This window comes from Capricornis sumatraensis, chromosome 16 (genome assembly GCF_032405125.1).
Source record: "Capricornis sumatraensis isolate serow.1 chromosome 16, serow.2, whole genome shotgun sequence".
Classification (NCBI taxonomy): domain Eukaryota; kingdom Metazoa; phylum Chordata; class Mammalia; order Artiodactyla; family Bovidae; genus Capricornis; species Capricornis sumatraensis.
In genome coordinates, this window is record NC_091084.1 from 67,151,478 (window position 1) to 67,166,866 (window position 15,389).

Consider the following 15,389-nt stretch of genomic DNA (forward strand, 5'->3'; position numbering starts at 1 on the left):
CATATCAATTCATAGATATGAACTCCTTAAACTTCGATTATCAGAAAAAGAAATTTAACAACCCAAGGATTAATTTTAAAATCCCGTAAGCCTAGTGATGATGCTGATGCTGATAATAAATAGCATAAGCTCTACCGTTAAACCAGCACCTACTCTATGGCATGCTCTGGGCTAAGCATTTTATATAGATTATTGCACTGAGTCCTTCCTCGAGCCCAGTGAGATTTACATACTGATGAGGAAACTGAGCTCAGTAATTTTTAGAAGCTTGCCCAAGTTATGAAGAATAGAACCACAATTTGAACCCAGGACACTCTCCTAAGTTCGTGCTTTGTGAAGAGCACACTCTCACCATTCTAAAGTATTTTCAGGCTAAAACAAAGCCATGTGGGTTTTTAAAACCTAGACATATCTCAGGCCTTGAAACCCTGTTGATTGTGTATCAGCTGCTGCCAAAATTGGCCTGTTACTGATGGCAGGAACATGAAGGTAATTTACTGCTTGTTCATTCCAAAGAAATGGCCCTTCCTTCCTGAGGACCATAGGTCCTGCCTCTAGACAGGAGACAAGAGGGATGCTAGGTGGGGCCCGCTCCCCCGGATGCAGCAATACATCCCATCTCACCTTGTAATCGCAAGCCACAGCAGCCAGCCCCGTGAATGGGAAAGCGCATTGCCCCACAGGGCTGTTTGGTTAGCAGGACACTCCATCAAGCCTGAGTTACAGCAGTTTCTGTTAAAACTGTTTGTACAGCAGGAGTGGAAGAAGGATTTCTTTGCGCAGGAGTCTGGCTTCTGTTGTGAGAAGTGACAGCCTCTGGCAGAGGGGCAGTCCAGTGGAGTTGGTTGAGAGCGTGGCTTCTGGGTTCTCAGTGCCAGGGGCCTCATACCAACATCAGATTTTCAAGCCTTGTAACTCTGGGCAAGTCACTTCACCTCTTCAGAGCATTTCTGGGACATGATACGACCTGTGTTAGGGGTTTCCATGACCACGTTCAGTTTCTATGATTTGCTAGAAGGAATCAGAGAAGTCAGCACACAGTCATACTCACGGCTATGATTTATCACGGCAGAAGGAGACAAAGCGAAGCCAACAGAGGGAACAGGTGAAGGAGTGAAGTCAGAGGACACCAAGCACAAGCTCTCAGAGGCCCTTCCCAAGGCAGTCACACAGGAGGCACTGACCCCTCCAGCAACAAGTGGAACATGGTATATGACATGTTTTTTCCCCAGGAAGCTCATTAGAGACTCAGTGCCCAGGGTTTTTACTGGAGTCTGGTCATGCAGGCCCCCTCTGCCAACATGTATCAAAATCCCAGACTCCCAGAAGAAAGGCAGGGGTTCAGCATAAATGCACTGTTCGCGTGGATGGTTTGCATGAACAGTGAGCCACCCTCAGGAGAAAATGATGCGAACCTTCGCGAAATGCAAGTTCCCAGGTGCCAGCCAAGCGAGGGCTGATTTTGCAAGCAAACCTTTCTCAGGGTGGCAGCCTCGGGCCTCTTAGGTTAATAACTCTTTTCTGCTCACCAGCCTATAGGGTGGTTGCTGGGTGGATTAAATGAGATGATGTAAAGCACAGGGCACACTGGCTGGTTAGTAAACATTCAGCAAGTGTAGACGATTACTTTGAGAGTTCAGGGTATGAATTTTGAGTGGTTCTTTAGCACCTTAGAGCAAGCTCCGTCCATCATCCGTCTACTCACCTGTTCATTCCTTTGTTCGGCACATTTTGATTGCGCCTCACTGGCTCAGGGGCTGTGTCTGGGCTCCTTGGGACTTTGGTAGCAGTGGATCTCCCCCTTCCTGGAGGATGATGCATGGGGGTTTCCATTCTGGCTGGGTTTTGGAAGTGCGTGCTGGTGGTAAGAAACTCGGGATTTCAAGGTAGATGTGAACGGACCCTGTTGCACCCTCCAAGTTAGCGGCTTGGGTGTGCGGTGCTCGGAAAACTTACCCTCCTGACATCTCTTGTTTATCTTGTTTGTCCTCCTGCAGCCAAGGCTAAGTCGAAATGCGGCCCGACCTTCTTCCCATGCGCCAGCGGCGTCCACTGCATCATCGGCCGCTTCCGGTGTAACGGGTTTGAGGACTGTCCAGACGGCAGCGACGAAGAGAACTGCAGTAAGTGCTGGGGACCCTCCATCCTGGCCCCTCTCATCTTTGGGCTTCTTACGCCACAGCCTAGGGCCTTTTCTGTTGTTACCTGGAGTCAAATCGTTACCACTTCTTCCTTGTGTGTATGTACAGAGGCCCAGCTACCATTTATCAGGGTCTCTGCTACGTGCACTGGGCCAGGAGCATAGCTTGTGTTCAGTTCTGACGATTGCTCTGAGAACGCAGGCATGTGATCTCCATCCACAGATAAGAATGTGAAGCACAGAGGGGTCAGTGGACTCATCCAGAGTCACAGAGCTTATCAGGAACAGAGCCAGTTCCAGGCCCATTCAGATCCTCATCTGACTGACTCTCCTGCTCATCACCCCATGTTTACGTGCTTGCTTTCCGTCTCACTTAGAATTCTTAAAAAAAAAAAAAAGATGTGTATATATTAATAATATACGTACTATAAGAATCTCTTCTCTCTTTAGTTGTTAAGTCGTATCCGACTTGTGTGACCCCATGGCCTGTAGCCCACCAGGCTCCTCTGTCCGTGGGATTCTCCAGGCAAGAATCCTGGAGTGAGTTGCCATTTCCTTCTCCACTGTAAGAATATGCTCTTGCAAGTTGCCATATGATCCAGCAGTCCCACTCCTGGGCATATATCTGGAGAATATTCTAATTTGAAAAGATACATGCACCTCAGTGTTCATAGCAGCATTATTTATAGTGGCCACAACATGGAAGCAGTTACGTGTCCATCCACAGATGAATGGATAAAGAAGATGTGGTATCTTATCCTACACAACGGGATATTACCCTGCAAGAGAAAAGAATGAGATAATGTCATCTATAGCAAATATGGGTGGACTTATAGTACCATATGAGTGATATCATATGAGAGATTATTATACTAAGTGAAATCAGTCAGAAAGACAAAGACAAATACCATACAGTTTCAGTTATACGTGGCATCTAAAATATGACACAAATGAATTTGTTTACAAAACAGACTCACAGACAGAAAATAGACATGGTTACTAAAGGGGAAAGAGGGTGGGGAAGGGGTAAATTAGGAGTTTGGGATTAGCAGATACAAACTACTCTCTGTAAAATAGATAAATAACAAGATCTTACTGTATAGGAAAGGGAACGATATTCAATATTTTATAATAAACCATAATGGAAAAGAATATGAAAAAGAACCTATGTGTGTATATATATATATGTATGAATCACTTTGCTGTACACCAGAAACTAATACAACATTGTAAATCAACTATACCTCAATTTAGAAAAAGAATATGCTCTTGGAAAAGTATCCAAACAGTAGAAAGCTAAAGTTTTCTGTGACTTGTGACCACCCCTGGTTCTTTTTACCTGCCATCTAATATTCCACGGCATCAGGAGACAGACACATACCTCCTCTTGTTCTGACTACCCCACCTGGCTCTTGGCAGTCTTGATGTTGAAGCTCACCTCACTACTCCTTGGTCTGCATACATACAGTCCCTTCCTTGTCAGATTCACACTCAGCAGCTTCAGGGACCGTCAAGTGTACCTTCCCCACCTTTCACTCAGCAGTTTGCTGTGTACCTGCTGCTGGTTCCTCTGGTCACTGCTCAGTTTATTCTCTTTCCTTACCCCTGAAATATTTAGATAGTAGTTGGCTGTGGATGGGTTCACGTGTTTACTTTCTGCACTTAAATATTTTAATAACCTTTATTGCTTCCAAATATTGCAAAAGTTACAGAATATACTGGGTTCCCTCACCCTCCGACTCTCCGCCCAGGTACTCCTTCCCAATACAGTCTCATTTTGTCAGCAAAAAAAAAGGTTGCAAAATATAGAAAAGTATAAAGAAGAAAGCAAAACTGCCTAGGAAAAAGCCCTGTTAATATGTGGGCTATTTTGTGATATCGTCCCCTACTCCATCTATGTTTCTATCTATCTATCTTCTCTAATACGCTTGACTGAGATGCCAACATCTACTGGATCATGGAAAAAGCAAGAGAGTACCAGAAAAACATCTATTTCTGCTTTATGGACTATGCCAAAGCCTTTGACTGTGTGGACCACAATAAACTGTGGAAATTTTTTTTAACTTTTGTTTTTAAAAAATTTAAAAACATGAGAAAATGATCACAATAAAGAGGACATCTCAATTAAGCGTATTAGAGGAGATAGATAGATAGAAGCATAGACGGAGTAGGGGATGACCAGACCACCTGACCTGCCTCTTGAGAAACCTGGATGCAGGTCAGGAAGCAACAGTTAGAACTGGACATGGAACAACAGACTGGCTCCAAAGTGGGAAAGGAGTACGTCAAGGCTGTATGTTGTCACCCTGCTTATTTAACTTCTATGCAGAGTCCATCATGAGAAACGCTGGGGTGGAGGAAGCACAAGCTGGAATCAAGATTGCCGGGAGAAATATCAGTAACCTCAGATAGGCAGATGACACCACCCTTATGGCAGAAAGTGAAGAGGAACTAAAAAGCCTCTTGATGAAAATGAAAGAAGAGAGTGAAAAAGTTGGCTTAAAGCTCAACATTCAGAAAACTAAGATCATGGCATCTGGTCCCATCACTTCATGGCAGATTGATGGGGAAACAGTGTCAGACTTTATTTTTGGGGGCTCCAAAATCACCACAGATGGTGATTGTAGCCATGAAATTAAAAGACACTTACTCCTTGGAAGAAAAGTTATGACCAACCTAGATAGCATATTGAAAAGCAGAGACATTACTTTGCCAACAAAGGTCCATCTAGTCAAGGCTATGGTTTTTCCAGTGGTCATGTATGGATGTGAGAGTTGGGCTGTGAAGAAAGCTGAGCACCGAAGAATTGATGCTTTTGAACTGTGATGCTGGAGAAGACTCCTGAGAGTCCCTTGAACTGCAAGGAGATCCAACCAGTCCATCCGAAAGGAGATCAGTCCTGGGTGTTCATTGGAAGGACTGATGCTGAAGCTGAAACTCCAATACTTTGGCCACCTCATGCGAAGAGTTGACACATTGGAAAAGACCCTGATGCTTGGAGGGATTGGGGGCAGGAGGAGAAGGGGACGACAGAGGATGAGATGGCTGGATGGCATCACTGACTCGATGGACATGAGTTTGAGTGAACTCCAGGAGTTGGTGATGGACAGGGAGGCCTGGCGTGCTGCAATTCATGGGGTCACAAAGAGTCGGACACGACTGAGTGACTGAACTGAACTGAACTGATAAAGAGGAAAGCAAAACTGCCTAGGACAAAGCCCCGTTAATATGTGGGCTGTTTTGTGATATCATCCCCCACTCCGTCTATGTTTCTGTCTATCTAGCTTCTCTAATACGCTTAATTGAGACGTCCTCTTTATTGTGACCATTTTCTCATCTTATTAATTTTTTTAAAACAAAAGTTTTAATGACTTTAGTGATTGTTTTGATAAACTGATTTTCTCTTACCCTGTTGCTTCTATTTTAAGTCTTCAAAGAAGAGAGTGACTGTCTCCTGTGTTCTTTATATCTTTCCATGGAACAATCATTGCTGTACCCTCCCAAGAGGGACACAGAGTTTATAACTCTCCCGTGTGCCTTCTGCTGCCTTATTTCATCTTCTGAGTCTCAAGTGGCAGAGCTATGGCAGAGCTGCTAGATTGTCGAATGGTAGGGAAGTGGCTGAAAGCCACCTTAGCCAGGAGGGTGCACGTCATTAACAGGGTCAGGGGCCTGGCTGAGCAAAATGACTTTGGAGCTGGGGTCTGGCCTCAGATTTGTGTTCTGCCCTGGGGAAGCACAAGTCAGGCATCTTACATAATCTGCTTGCACAGTGGCTTTCCTCTAAAATGGGGATACTGACAGACTTTTTCCATGTTTGTTGTGAGGATTGCTGCTGCTGCTGCTAAGTCGCTTCAGTCGTGTCCGACACTGTGCGACCCCATAGATAGCAGCCCACCAGGCTCCCCCATCTCTGGGATTCTCTAGGCAAGAATACTGGAGTGGGTTACCATTTCCTTCTCCAGTGCATGAAAGTGAAAAGTCAAAGTGAAGTCGCTCAGTCGTGTCCGACTCTTAGCGACCCCATGGACTGCAGCCTACCAGGCTCCTCCGTCCATGGGATTTTCCAGGCAAGAGCACGGGAGTGGGGTGCCATTGCCTTCTCCAGTTGTGAGGATTAGATGAGATGATATCTGAAAAGTGCTGAGTGTGGTGGCTAGCCAGAGTCATTGACTTTAAAAATGCAAAGTGGCTTAAAGCAAAACTGAGTGATTACGGGGAAGACCATGTCTATTAGGATTTTGCCTTTGGTTTTGAATGGCTAAAGACATAGTTCTTTTATACACGCATACCTCTGAGATACAGTGGGCTTGGTTCCAGACCACAGCAATAAAGCAAATGTTGCAATAAAGTGAGTCACATGAATTTTTTGGTTTCCCAGTGCCTATAAAAGTTATGACTACACTATGCCGTATACATATACATATAAAAGCTACACTGTGCCGTAGCCTCTTAAGTGCACATTTGCATTCTGTCTGGGAAGAAAAAGCAATATACCTCCCTTAATTTAAAAACACAGAACAAAAAAGTGTTAATAGTAACAGCAAAGATCACCTATCACCGATCACCAATAACAAATATAATGAAGAAAACGCTTAAGTTACCAAAATGTGACACAGAAACACAGAGTGAGCAAATGCTGTTGCAAAGATGGTGGTCACAGACTTGCTCAGCGCAGGGTTACCACACATCTTCAGTTTGTTTTTAAAAAAAAAAAATGCAATATCTTCAAAGTGTAATAAAGTGAAGCTCAATAAAACAAGGTGTGCCCATGTTTTACTTAGTCCTTTTGTAAGTATCTGCCTGGTCTCAATTTCCTAGCATCCACAGAAATCTTCCCACCTGAGGAGGAGGGGGGATTCTTTTTATATATTGTCATGTATACATACATTCTAGAGAGTAATCCATTGGCAATTAAAGCAGGTGTGATGCCTTATAGTATGCACATTCTAAATGATTGCACCATCCTGTGTATTCTCTGCCATAATTAAAGACCCTGTATCATTTAAATGTTTGGATATTGGTCTTCAGTAGTCTAAATGAGTAAATTATATCCATTATCTGCCATTTGAGACGAGCAGTTCTAGTTCACTACTTGGAAACTGGTAAATGAAAGAATCAAGCCTTTATCCTCCCTTTTCATACATGAATTGTGTTTCTGAGTAATTACATAGCTGACTTAGGAAAGTTCTTTTTTTAATTGAAGAATATCAGCTAATAGAAGAATGAGAGAATTAGAGTGTGTCTGTTTTATAACCCTTAATGAAGAAATGGAGATCTTCAGTGCCTACTAAAGCCATTAGATGAAAAATTGATAGGGAGTTTTATAATGGATTGGATCCGGCAGAAAAGTTCTGAAACCAGCAGTCAGTCTTCTCACAGGCGGCTTTGAATCAATATTGCCCCACAGAGTGATAAGGAGCGTAGAAACCTTATCACACTATGGATATCTTTATATTATAGTTGCATAGATAGTACATCTACGTACTTAAAAAAGCCCAAAAGACAATGTTCTGATTCTTGCTTTAACTTTTCTGATATATTTTAAAGAACTCCAGAGGAGAAGACTCGTCTCTTATAGATAGTTACCCAGATATTTACCATTTTGACTGCTCTTCCTTGATTCATGTTGTTCCGAGTGTTTTTCTCGTATCATTTTCCTTCTGTCTGCAGAGCTTCCTTTAGCAATTCTTTTAAAGCAGTACTGCTGGCAACAAATGCTCTTAGTGTTCCTTCATCTGCGAATGTCTTTATTTTACCTGCTTTCCTGAAGGATATTTTTTACTGCATAGAGAATTCTGGGGTGACAGTTCCTTCCTCCACAGCCCTTTTAAGATGTTGTGCCACTTCCTCTGGCTTCTCTCATTTCCCGTGAGAAAGTTGTAGTTATTTTAAATTGTTTTTCTCTAGAGAACAGACTGTTTTCCTCTGGCTGCTTTGAAGATCTTTTTGGTCTTTAGTTTTCAGCAGTTAGATGATAATGTATCTGGGTATGTGGATTTCTTTGAGTTTATCCTGCGAGGGTTCTCTCTGAATCTGTAGGACTTTGTCTGTTGCCGTACTTAGTACATTTTAAGCTATTCTTTCTCTCTCTTTAATTGAATTGTACTTGGTTTATAGCCCTCAAAAAATGAGATTCTGCTAACAATTTTAGGTCCCTGAAGCTCTGTTCATTTTTTAATCCATCTTTTTTCTTTTCATTGTCCAGATTGCATAGATTCTACTACTCTACTCTTCGGCTAAAGTTCGTCAGCTTTCCTTCTTTCTGTCATCCCCAGTCTGCTTTAAAGCCCCTACAACAGGGTACTTTTAAAATTTCGGTCTTTTTTTATTTGTCTTTTTTTAATTGAAATGTAGTTTATTTACAATGTTATGTTAATACCTGCTGTATAGCGAAGTGATTCCGTTACACATATATATTAATACATTCATTTTTACAATATTTGTTTCTATCATGATTATCATAGGATACTGAAGATAGTTCCCTGTGCTATGCAAATAGGACGTTGTTGTTTATCCATATGCTGCATAATAGCGTACATCTGCTTATCCCAACCTCCCACTCCATCCTTCCCCCAACCCTCCCCCTTGGCAAACCCAAGTCTGTTCTCTCTGCCTGTGAGTCTGTTTCTGTTTCACAGGTAGGTTCGTTTGTGGCCTGTTTGAAATTCCACAGGGAAGAGATGCCTTGTGGCATCTTTCTGGTTCGCTTCGCTTGGTGGGATAATTTCTGGGTCCGCCCGCGCTGCCGCAGATGGCCTTGTCCCATCCTTTTATGGCTGAGTGATGCTCCACCGTGTGCGTGCTCCACACCTCCTCCACCCTTTCCTCTGCTGGTGGACACTTAGGTGGTCTCCATGTCCTGGCTGTTGCAAATAGTGCTGCTGTGAACATAGGGTGCATGTGTATTTTTGAATCATAGTTTTGTCTGGACATGTGCCCAGGAGTGGGATTGATGGATCATATGGTCATTCTGGGCTTCCCTGGTGGCTCCGTGGTACAGAATCTGTTTGCAGTGTGGGAGACCCAGGTTCGATCCCTCGGTCAGGAAGATCCCCTGGAGGAGAGCCTGGCAACCCACTCAAATTCTTGCCTGGAGAATTCCATGGCTAGAGGAGCCTGGAGGGCTACAGTCTCTGGGGTCAGAAGGAGTCAGACATGACTGAAAGACAGCACACACGTGGTAATTCTATTTTTAGTTTTATGAGGAACCTCCATAGTGATTGTTGTTGTTCAGTCGCTAAGTCGCTAAGCTCACCAGGCTTCTCAGTCCTCCACTATCTCCCAGACAGAGTTTGCTCAAATTCATGTCTACTGAGTCAGTGATGCCGGCTAAACATCTCATCCTCTGCCACCCTCTTCTCGTTTGGCCTTCAATCTTTCCCAGCATCAGAGTCTTTCCAATGAGTCACTCTTTGCATCTGGTTGCCAAAGTATTGGAGCTTCATCATCAGTCTTTCCAATGAATATTCAGGGTTGATTTCCTTTAGGATTGACTGGTTTGATCTCCTTGCAGCCCGAGGGACTCTTTAAGAGTCGTCTCCAGCACCACAGTTTGAAATAGTGGCAGTACCAACTTACATTTCATCATTGGTTACTGTATTTTTTCAGTTCTAAAATTTTCTTTTGGTTCCTCTTTATATCTTGTGTTTCTTTGCTGAGACTTTTTATTTTCTGTTTGTTTTGAGAGTGTTCATGATTACTTGTTAGAATATTTGGATAATAGCTGCTTTAATGTCTGTGTCACGAATTTCCAACATCTGCCTTATTTTGGTGTTAGTATCTGTTGATTATCTTTTCTCATGAGAGTTGAGATTTTCCTGTCTTTTCGTATGCCAAGTAAAAAACTGGATTATATTCTGGCTATTTTGGTCATCATGTATGACACTTTGGGTTTTGATTAAACCCCATGGAGAAGGCTTATGTTTTTGCTTTAGTGGACAAATGACCCTGTTGGGTCAGGCCACAAGTTCCTGGCAGCCCTCTGTGGGCTGTGGTTGCAGTTCTTCTCAGACTGTTTTTGCAGTGGCTGCTTGGACCTGTCCTGTGTCTGCACGTTCCAGTGGTCAGTCTGGGAGCTGGGCAGTGGTCTGTAGGTTTCTGTTATCACAGTCTGGTGTGCTCATTAGGACAAGATCCATGCATGTCCAGCTTGGGAATCCACTTCGGAATTCAGAAGCAACTTTACGGAGTCGCTTTCCTAGGTTCTTCACTCTCTGCGATCTCTCTGATATTTGCCCATTTCTTGGGAGTCTGAGAGGAGAGAAAGAACTAGACTTGGCACCGTTTCAGCGCTAGTTCAAATCTTGGTCTTCCTCCCCCAGATTGGTCTGCTCCAGTTTACTTCTCAGAATCTAAACGTCGCCGCTCCACGTGTTCCGTGTGGGTTTTCTTTAGCCGCGTTCAGTGGCAGAGCCAGGGTGCCATGTGGCTGCTCTGCCTGACCTGGATGTGGGGACGCCCAGAAGACAGTCCTAGCATTCAAGAAAAGAGACCCCCAAACACTGGCCTTCTGAGATGACCCTGGAGGCACACCCAGCACTGCTCTATGGTGTTTCTGCCCCAGGCATCCTACCTGAATCTGACAGAGGCTCTACCTGGCTCAGTCAGCTCAGGCTGCTAGAATGGAATACCGTACAGTGAGTGGTGTACATCATAGAAACTTACTTCTCGGATCTGGAAGTCCAGGATCCGAGTACCAGCATGGTTGGGTTGGTGGGGTGGCCCCTCTTTCTGGTTGTAACCTCACATGGCTTTCTGTGCACACGCAGAGAAAAATTTTGCTCCTCATCTTGTAAGGGTGCTTATCCCATCATGAGAACATCACCCTTTGACCTCAGCTAACCCTCAGCACCTCCCAAAGACGCCACCTCCTATTTCCATCTATTTAGGTGTTAGGGTTTCCACATATGAATTTAGGGGGAACATGAACATGCAATTCTTTCTCTTTATTTAAAAAAATTTTTTTCTTTTTGGTCATGTGTACAGCATGTGAGGTGCTAGTTCCCTGACCAGGGATTGAACCTGTGCCCTTGCACTGGAAGCAAGAGTCTTAACCACTGACCACCAGGGAAGTTCCCAAACTTGCAGTTCTTACCACTGACCACTAGTTGACAAAAATTCAGGGACAGGAACACATACATTAGTGGCCCCATGGGTAGACAAATCGCCAGATCCAGAATGTGGGACATTCTCCATCACTCAATTACATCCACAAATAAATTCTAAGAAAAAAATAATACAGGAAGGGAGAACCTACAGATTCAAAGAGACTAAGAGACAAACCAACCAAATGTAACATATGGATCTTGTTTCAACTCTGATTCAAACAAACCACTGTTTTAAAAAACTGGAGATAGTTGGGAAATCTTGAATTGTGGTTGTGTATCTAGTGATATTAAGGAGTTATTGTTAATGTTTTTAGTTTGAGGGTGACATTCTTACTTTTTAAAATAGTCTTTGTCGTTGATAAATATATCCTAGAGTATATGAAAGTAAAATTACATGGTGTCTAGGATATGTTTCAAGCCTTTCCTCTGGGAGGGGGTGGGGGAGGTAGTAATGGGCGAGGGAGGACTGAGACAGAATTGTCAGCATATTGGTACTTTTTTTTTTTTCATTTTAATTATGGGTTTATTGCTTAGACACTGGAAAAAAAATTTTCTTCTCTCTTTTTTTAAATTGAAGTATAGTTGATTTACATTGCTGTGTTAATTACTGCTGTATAGCAGAAGTGATTCATTATACCTATATATACATTTTTTAAAATATTCTTTTTCCTTATGGTTTGTTGTATAATATTGAATATAGTTCTCTCTGCTATGCAGTAATACCTTCCTGCTTATTCATTCCATACATGAAAGTCCACATCTGCTAACCCCAATCTCCTGCTCCATCTCTCCTCCAACTTCCTGCCCTCCCCCCGACGCCGGCAACCATCAGTCTGATTTCTTTGTCCCTGACTGGGTTTCTGTTTCTTAGATGGGTTCATTTGCGTCATATTCTAGATTCCACCTGTAAGAGATATCAGAGGACGTTTACCTTTCTCCTTTGGACCTTCTTTGCCTTTGTCTGATGGTCTCTAGTCCCTGTTGCTGCAGACGGCATTATCCATTCTTTTTATGGCTGAGTAGTATTCCAGTGTATATGCGCACCACACCTTCTTTCCCCATTCCTCTGTCAGTGGGCGTTATGTTGTCTCCGTGTCTTGACTCTTTGAATAGTGCCACTGTGAACATAGGGTGCATGTATCTTTTGGGGTTATAGTTTTATCTGGATGTCTGCCTAAGAGTGAGACTGCTGAATCATATGATAATTCTGTTTTTAGTTTTCTGAGCACTTTCCTCAGTTTTCCGCAGTGACTGTACCAACTTACATTCCCGCCAACAGTGTAGGAGGGTTCCCTTTTCCCCACACCCTCTCCAGCATTTGTTATTCGTAGACTTTTTATTGATGTCCATTCTGACTGGTGCGAGGTGGTACCTCACTGTAGTTTTGATTTGCATTTATCTAATCGTTAGTGACGTTGAGCATCTTTTCAGTGCCTATTGGCCACCCGTTTGTCTTCTTTGGAGAAATGTTAATATATATAGGCCTTCTGCCCATTTTTGGATCATACTGCTGCTGCTGCTGCTGCTAAGTCGCTTCAGTTGTGTCCGGACTCTGTGAGACCCCACAGATGGCAGCCCACCAGGCTCCCCTATCCCTGGGATTCTCCAGGCAAGAACACTGAAGTGGGTCCTTCTCCAATGCATGAAAATGAAAAGTGAAAGTGAAGTTGCTCAGTTGTGTCTGACCCCCAGCAACCCCATGGACTGCACCCTTCCAGGCTCCTCTGTCCATGGGATTTTCCAGGCAAGAGTACTAGAGTGGGGTGCCATTGCCTTCTCTTTGGATCATACTAGTAATTATTAAAGCCAGGTGATGGAAATACAGGGCTTCCCTGTACATTCTCTATTTTCATATGTAACTGGGATTTTCCAAAAATGGTATAAAGAAATAAAGGATAAAGGAGTGGTTTTGTTGGGTGGTGTCTTAACTTCAGCAAATAATTGAACAGTCATATTTTTAAAGAATTTTATTACTATGAAGTGTTTTTCCACCATTTGCATTCATTTGGCAGAAGTGAGGCTAAGCAAGGACCAGTATCCCTTCTAGAGGATCACAGTGCTGAGAATTTGCCCTTTCCCTGCCTTCCTTCTTCCTTTTCACTGTGTTTGGCCTCTCCCTCCTGCCTCGTTCTCAGACATCCTTGGCAGGAGGTGAAGCCCTGGACCGGCTGGCAGCACAGCTCTCCCCAGTCCCTTGTTGGTGAGCTCGAGGACTCCCGCCAGGAACTGAGATGGCAGACCAGTCTGGATGACCACAGTGGAAAATTCACTCAAGCAGAATCTTCTGCTGCTGTGTTCAGCATAGTTGTGCTCAGAAAACCCACTGTGCTTCTTCCACTGCTGATGCATTCTTGACTGTCCCCCTGAACAGCTGAATCGCCCAGCCAGTATATCTGTTTTTTATTCATGGAGCCCCTCAGTGCTTGTGTATTTTTGTAGTTTTATTCGTGTCAACCCGGATGAGATTCTGCATTTCCTCTTCACTCCTCAGCAGATCCATGGATGAAGCCTCAGGGAGATGTGCCTGCATCAATCAGAGGGGCTGGGTGAGCTGAGGAACAGAAGGGTATTTCCACCGTGTGCTTGGAAGCTCCAGCAGCAAGGTTCCTTTAGAGGCTGCTGTGTGACCTGCTTCCTTGGGGAGTTGTTGCTGCTCTGCCGAGGCTGGGCTTGTCTTTCCCTTGCCTGTTGGCACACCATCTTGGGCCTTCTTCAGACAAATGGCATCGAATCAGACGCCCGCCCTGAATACCTTGTGAAGATACCTTCTCCCCTCCCCAGCCTCCTGCTCCGTCTCCTTCCCCTGCTTCACTCTTCTCCTCTGCACTTACCACCACTTTCCATTTATTTTCTGCCTTTGCTACGACACCATAATGGCCACTGGGTGATTGTTGGTGATTCACAGCTGTACTCCTAGTGCCAGCTGTATGGCCTGGTTCAGTCTCCCCACGTGGTAAATGTACGTGGAATAAATTACGCTTTTCATGCTTTATCTTCAGTACCCACTGACCTGCCCATCTCCCCAGTAGAGTGTAAGCTCTTTAAGAACAGGCTGGGTTTTCTTTCATCCTTAGTGCCTATTAGAGTGCTTAATTTATAGGAAATAGTGAGTAAATGTCTGTGGAATGAATGGATCGGGCAACTAATCAAACACAGGGTTAAAGAAAAAGACAGGCAGTCAGGATATATTCTTAACATGGACATGTCTTGGTCCTCTTCTACGGTTGCAGATATTCACCCAGAGGGCACATTTAGATTCACCCCAATTGCTACCTTCTTTCAGATTCATTCTCTTTCCAAGATTTCTGTGCCAGACACCATGCACGATGCGGCGAGGGATGTAGAAATGGCTTTGCTGAGATGATGCTCACGCCAGGGAGACCAAAATCATCTTACCCAAGTAATTACAGTATGGGTGGACAGCTGGGAGTACTGTGAGAATCACTGATCAGAGGAGAGGTTATTTCCCTCTAGGCTTACCAGAGCGGGTTATTGAAAGAGGTGGATCCAGGAGGATGGGTACCATTTAAAAGTTGGTGGTATAGTTCCATAAAGTCTTTTAGGCTGAAGGCCCAGGCAGAGGCAGGGAGGTATGCAGACCATGCAGGGCATAAGATGCCACTTGGCTGACAATGACTGAGCACCTATGTAAATGGTACATTTTTATATGCTCTACCTGTTTGATCTCATTTTAGGTTGGTAATACTATGACTCTCTTTTGGTAGAGAAGGAAATGGGATCCAGAAAGGTTAAATAACTTGTCTAAAGTCACATAGTAAATGGCAAAATTGTGACATCAACCCAGGTGGTTATAAATCCAGGGTCTGAACTCTTAACCACTATACTAATGTGAATCCTCAATAATAATTACTATTATAAGCATTTATTGAGCTTCTGCTATGGGCCACATGTGATTCTCAGTTATCTCATTTGATTTTCACAAAATCTTAAGACACAGATTCCTGTTTCTACTATGCACACATGCTAAGTTGCTTCAGTCGTGTCTGACCCTTTGTGACCCCATGGACTGTAGCCCACCAGGCTGCTCTGTCCATGGAGAATCTCCAGGCAAGAATACTGGAGTGGGTTGCAATTCCCTTCTCCAGGGAATCTTCCAGACTCAGGGATCAAACTCGCAT

The 15,389-nt window shown here is 43.8% G+C and overlaps 1 protein-coding gene across 1 annotated transcript in view; it reads left to right on the top strand.

The window, feature by feature from the left end:
- LDLRAD3 (low density lipoprotein receptor class A domain containing 3) overlaps window positions 1-15,389 on the top strand; it is a 276,816-nt gene that overhangs the window by 122,498 nt on the left and 138,929 nt on the right. The window contains exon 3 of the mRNA XM_068989210.1: window positions 1,998-2,123. Within this exon, the coding sequence (XP_068845311.1) occupies window positions 1,998-2,123 (126 nt within the window). The remainder of the gene's footprint in view (window positions 1-1,997; window positions 2,124-15,389) is intronic.